Source organism: Sinocyclocheilus rhinocerous, unplaced genomic scaffold, assembly GCF_001515625.1.
Source record: "Sinocyclocheilus rhinocerous isolate Xijiao unplaced genomic scaffold, SAMN03320098_v1.1 scaffold2887, whole genome shotgun sequence".
NCBI classification, from domain to species: Eukaryota; Metazoa; Chordata; class Actinopteri; order Cypriniformes; family Cyprinidae; genus Sinocyclocheilus; species Sinocyclocheilus rhinocerous.
This window is the reverse complement of record NW_015652397.1, coordinates 53,544-59,351: the sequence shown is the minus strand read 5'-3', so window position 1 is coordinate 59,351 and position 5,808 is coordinate 53,544. Positions and strand designations below refer to the sequence as shown.

The window sequence follows — 5,808 nt, the reverse complement described above, 5'->3', positions numbered from 1 at the left end:
GAGAGAGAGAGAGAGTGAGTGTTTGTGTGTGTTTGTGTTTGTGAGAGGGTGTGTGTGTGTGTTTATGGTCATCTGGCCTTAAAGGAGTTACAGATCTATAAAGGTTTTATTTGATGACAGAGCAGTGTTTTATGGTTTTGTGCTCTAAAGCTTTACTCACCTGCACCAGCTCTTAACATACATGAAGGATTATTGTCATTTATTTGTGGGTGTGGCCAAAAATATGATTTGAGGTCACAGGAGATCATTTTTAAATTCCACAAATATTGTTTTATTCTCCTGTAGATTGCTTTCATTTGCTTTAACCCAGAAACTAAAACACCTAAAGAGAAACGTCTAAAGAAGAAATTAGCATTAAAAAACATTAAAGTTATATGAGCAAAAAGCCTGCAGTGCTGCACATTGATAACTAAAGCTATTAAAAATTGTTTTCTTTGCTGAAATAGAGGGAATAAAAGAAAATATAAAAATTTGATGAAAAACTTAAACTTAAACTTAACCTAAACAAAAATGAGAAATGCTGCTTTTGCAACTGAAATAAAATAACTACTAAATATTACTAAAACTGAAGTAAAAATAAATTTTAAATAATAAAAAGGACAATGTTATTTAGAAGGACAACAAAATTAAAATGAAAACTGACAATATGAAAAAAGTTAATTAAAAATATTAATTAATACTATAATGTTATAATAGGTACTAAAACAACACTGGTGCTATTAAAGTTGTTATTATTAATAATATATAATATATGTCTATAATAGTCTATATAATATTACAAAATATTATTTTATTTATTTGTTTATTTTTATAAATTTTTTGCTTTTTAATATATACTTTGTAATTCTTATGTAACAAGCAATATAGTCATGTAAAACTAAATGTCAAAATAATTTTCATCGCTGCCTCTCAGGAGGAGTTGTGTTGTGTGTGTGTGTGTGTGTGTGTGTGTGTGTGGCTCGTTTCCATCTGAATGCATGAAATGACTTTGTGCTGAACTTTCCTTTCTCATGTATCCGGATGCAGCACATCCGCCCCACACACACACACACTCGGTGAGGGGGGTTTGAGCTCTTAAGGTCGCACCAGCGCTGCTGTGTTTTTGATCTGATGTTTTCGAGATGTTTTACTGGACAAAAGCCTTGAAAACTTTTGATGAGAACTGCTTAAGTTACATTTTCAATATCTAAAAGTTTAGTGCACATCGCCCTAATGACAATCAGTAAATTTGAGACTAATACTCAATAGTGTTAAACATTACTAATACTGCATATCTGAATCAGAAACAAAATAATAATACATAAAACACTTTATTACAACACACACGAGTGTAACAGGGTGAAAATGCAGCAAATGTTCAGACGTTGATTGCGTGCGTGACGCGCCGCGGGTGACGTTCCGAAGCAGATGCGCGTTTGTTTCACACGATCCACCTTAAACCCAGAGCTCGTCCGCCCTCCTGCATCTGCCCCATGATCCTCTTTCATTCATCAGTGTGTGTGTGTGTGTGTGCAACAACAGCGCACGCATCTGATCCGACACACTCACGCAGAGTCACCGGACAGACGCGCACTGCGCTAAACCAGCAACTAACGCGCTTGATTCCTGGATTTACCCGGATTCCTTCTGGATGTTACGCTCGCAGTCATGCGCTGATTTTTGGCCTCGTTCAGGACATATTGATGGATGTTTGGCACATGGACTGATGGATTTGACATTATGGGAGTCTGTCTGTAGGTACGTATCATTCCTCACACACACACACACACACACATCAGTGTTATTTAATGCGGAATGAGGCAGGATTGAATGGAGATCGCGTGTGGATCTGTGAAACCGGAGCTCTTGCGTTTATTCAACTCGCGTGTATTACTCGAAACTTATGTTCATAATCATATTATGCGCTTCAGGCTGTGTGTGTATGAGTGTGTGCGTGTGTTTGAGCCTGCACACACACACACTCCTCCCCCAGCGGGCTTGTTTTCATTCATAAGTTTCCTTTTTCTTGTAGTTCTGCGTGTTTTTCTCGAACGCGTTTTATGTTTTTACGTAGTACATTTCTCAAAGATGCACGGATGCAAAACAATATAATATTAAACACATAATAACCAGGAAAAAATATATTTGCATTTAAAAAAAATTAATTGCTGATTATTTGTATTGATATTAACGCATTAGTTGCGCAGCCGATATTAACGCAAAGTTTTCCAAATCTGTGCTTTCCAATTTGCATGCTTAATTTTATTAGCTCAAACGATTATATTCGGTTCTCTCCGTCTGAACCTCTGAACTAAAGAGTAAAACGAAGCCTCGTGAAGTTTCGGACTCGTCCCGCATCATAAAGCGCTTTGAGAAGCGCTGTGTTTGATTTGAAGGCTTCCGGCTCTGTGTGGCTCTGCATTTTAATGTTAACCAGCCATACACATGCAAATCAGGACGGGAAGTATTTGTACTTTACTTCAGTTGTGTGCTTATTGAGGTCGGTACAAAGTCTTGTTAATAGTCAACTCTCTCTCTCTCCGCTCGGGGGTTAAATGGCTCTGTGTATAGAAGGAAAAGAGCTCGAGACCTTCATTTCTCTCACACACACACACACTTCTGCGGTGTGATTTATGAGCTCTGTCTCTGAGTACATCTGCACACGTCCAGTCCGGATCTGCGTTTAGCGCGTCATATCTCGAAACACCGGGGTGTGCATTGTGTGTCCGAGGGGGTTTGACCCTCTAATTAAGGCTTGAACCCCCAGAGGAAGTCAAAAACAAAAGCTTGGGGGCCTGACAGTGTGTATGTGTTCCAACAGGATGTTTGAACGCTTCAGTGACCACTAGTTAGATTAGTTTTTACCAGTACGCGCTTCTAAATAAAGATTTCCGCAATCATTTTTGGAACCTGTTCACTAGAGTTCTCAAAAGATACATTGATCAAACGTTCTTTTCAGGCATCGATGGTTCCACCTTTAACATTCCATTCCACAGAAGATTCTACACAAGTTCTTTAGATGTTCTTCAAACTAAGAAAAAGTGGTTTGGCAGCACTTTATGCATAATGCATTAAAATCTATGTTATCAGCATTATGTATTTTCAGAGATAATTGTAATCGAAGTTAAAATGCATTATAATGTTAGCAGATCCTTTGTTAGATCTGAAATCGGTTGTTTGTCATGTGTTTTAGTGCTTTATGCTTTCTAAAGGTGTAACGATGAATAGTTAGAATTATTTCCGAGGCATTAGTACTTAGTGCATTAAATACTTTTATAATGCATTAAAGTCTTAAAGAACAATTTGTTGTTAGTTTTAAAGAACATTTTATAAATCTAAAGAATCTTTTTCCACTATAAAGAACCTTTAGTGAAATGGAAAGGTTAAAGAACGTTTAGTTTTAAAAGGTACTTTAGGACCTTTATATTGAAGCGCTTTATGATAGATTTTTATATAATATAGCTTCAAGAAAAATGTTACTGAACCGTTTTTTCTTAGTGTAAAGAACATGTTCATAATCTACAGAACCTTTTGTGGAATGGAAAGGTTTCATCGATATTAAAGGTTCTTTATGGAACCAGTAGACGCCAATAAAGAACCATTCTCGGCTTCCAAAAGAACCTTTCAGTGATCAGTTCTTAAAAAAAACAATTTTTCTAAGAGTAAAATTTTAATAATCTAAAGAACTTTTTTTTCCACTATGAACAACCTTTAGTGGTTCCATGGATGTTAAAGGTTCTTCATGGAACCACCAGAGGAACTATTTATGCTTTCCCAAAGAACCTTCAAGTAAACAGTTCTTAAAAGAACCATTTTTCCCCCTAAGAACGTTTTAATGATCTAACAAATCTTTTTTGGAATTGAAAGGCTCCGTTGATGTTAAAGGTTCTTCAACCAACCACTAGATGCCAATAAAGAACCTTTGTTTTTAAGAGTGAGGCTGCATCACAAAAAGGTGTTTAAAAAGTATTGGGTTAAAGTGTGCATGCTGAGAATGACCCGTCTCTCTCTGTCTGTCTCTCAGGGTGTCAGATGAATATTGCATCCGTGTTGTTTGGAGTTGCTGATCGTGTCTTATGGATCTCCACGGTCAGCGCGGAGGGAGCGTCAGACATGCGGACCTCCCGTCTGGGGCCATCCTGTCCCTGGACCAGATCAAAGCCATCCGCTCTTGCAACGAGTACACGGAGGGCCCAGCTGTAGCACGCAGACCGGCCCCGGGGCCGCCTCGCATGCCTCCACCGCGCAACGTGGACAAGCAGGAGAGGACTCACGAGGTGATCCTGGTGAACGTGAATAACAACTACGAGCACCGATCGGGGCATCCGCCGGCGCTCAGCAGGTCCACGAGCACCGGCAGCGCCGCCAGCTCCGGGAGCAACAGCAGCAGCGGTTCGGAGCAAGGCCTGCTAGTGCCGTCGCATTATCGCAACCGTGCCATACGGACTCAGCCGAAATCTCTGAATGCATCCTCGCATCCGTTTCTCCCGCCGGACGTTCCGCTTAAACAGTCGCAGACGGAAAAACTCAACTCGCCGCATTTATACATCTGCGAGAGCTGCGGGAAATGCAAGTGCGGTGAATGCAAGGCCCCGCGTCCGCTCCCGGCGCGCCTCGCGTGCAACGGACAGTGCCTGTGTTCGGCCGAGAACGTGTTGGAGCACGGGACGTGCATGTGTTTGGTCAAAGGGATTTTCTATCATTGCTCGAAGGACGATGACGACGTGGGCGACCCGTGCGCGGACCGGCCGTGTTCGCTGTCGCATCCGCAGTGCTGCTCGCGTTTCCTGTGCATGGGCCTCATGTCGGCGCTCTTCCCGTGTCTGCTGTGTTACCTGCCCGCTAAGGGCTGCGTGAAAGCGTGCAACTCATGCCACGACCGCGTGAACCGGCCTGGATGCCGCTGCAAGAACTCTAACACCGTTTACTGCAAGCTGCAGAACTGGAACCATACGCCGGGAAAACCGTCCTGAGAACTCGCCCATATTTCGTTAGGTGAAAAAAAGCAAATTTTGCTGCTGCAGGATGCGGAAATTGCGAATAGGGCGGGGCGATGGGGAGGAGTTATGTTAACGAGCACATGATAAGCCACGCCCCTCCCTTACTTGTTTCTTTTCTGAACCAGTGTTTGCCTTACCTGACTGTGTACAGCTAGTATCTAACATGCGATGGTGCTTTGGAAACGCCTCCTCCTACCAAACCTGTGAAGGACTATGTGATATGTAGCTGTTCTCGGATCTACAGACGCGGTCGTTCTGAAACTGTCCGTTCGGTCTCATGTAAAGTTGTATGTTCAAATGCGTAAGAGGAATTTACGGCTATTTTTAAAAGGAAATGTTAAAACTGTTAAATCTTTTTTTTTCGTTGTTGTTGTTGATGTTGTAAAAAAATATTTATTATGTGAAGCTCTATTATTTTATGATATTTATTGCAAAGGACAGATTTACTCATGTCTGAATATAACAAAATATCAACACTTACTGCAACATGAAAGAATGGGGAAACAGATGGAGCCATGTTAACTTTAATGCAAAAATATACAAATTAATGGAAAACGCTCTTGTCTAGTGTCTCATTTTGTGTGAAGGAAACAGCTGAGAGTTTGAGAGTCAGAGTTATTTGAACTAAAGTTGCGTTTATTTAGGATTTGATTATTAAATCTGCGTTGCAGAAGTTGAAATGTGTGTGTGATTCTGCAGGACAAAATCAGATGTGCAACCCTCAGATCTGTGTGTGTGTGTGGGGGGGGGGTGTGGGGGTGTGTGTGTGTGTGTGTGTGAGTGTGTGTGTGTGTGAGTGAGTGAGTGAGTGAGTGTGTGTGTGTGTGTG

At 41.1% G+C, this 5,808-nt stretch overlaps 1 protein-coding gene across 1 annotated transcript; it reads left to right on the top strand.

Annotated features, from left to right (window-relative positions):
* Nucleotides 1-1,419: 1,419 nt before the first annotated feature.
* LOC107714904 (protein sprouty homolog 1-like) lies at nucleotides 1,420-5,573 on the top strand. Its single transcript, XM_016520900.1, has 2 exons — nucleotides 1,420-1,737; nucleotides 4,004-5,573. The coding sequence occupies exon 2, from the start codon at nucleotides 4,056-4,058 to the stop codon at nucleotides 4,950-4,952; it is 897 nt and encodes a 298-aa protein (XP_016376386.1). The 5' UTR covers nucleotides 1,420-1,737; nucleotides 4,004-4,055; the 3' UTR covers nucleotides 4,953-5,573.
* The last annotated feature ends 235 nt before the right edge of the window (nucleotides 5,574-5,808 follow it).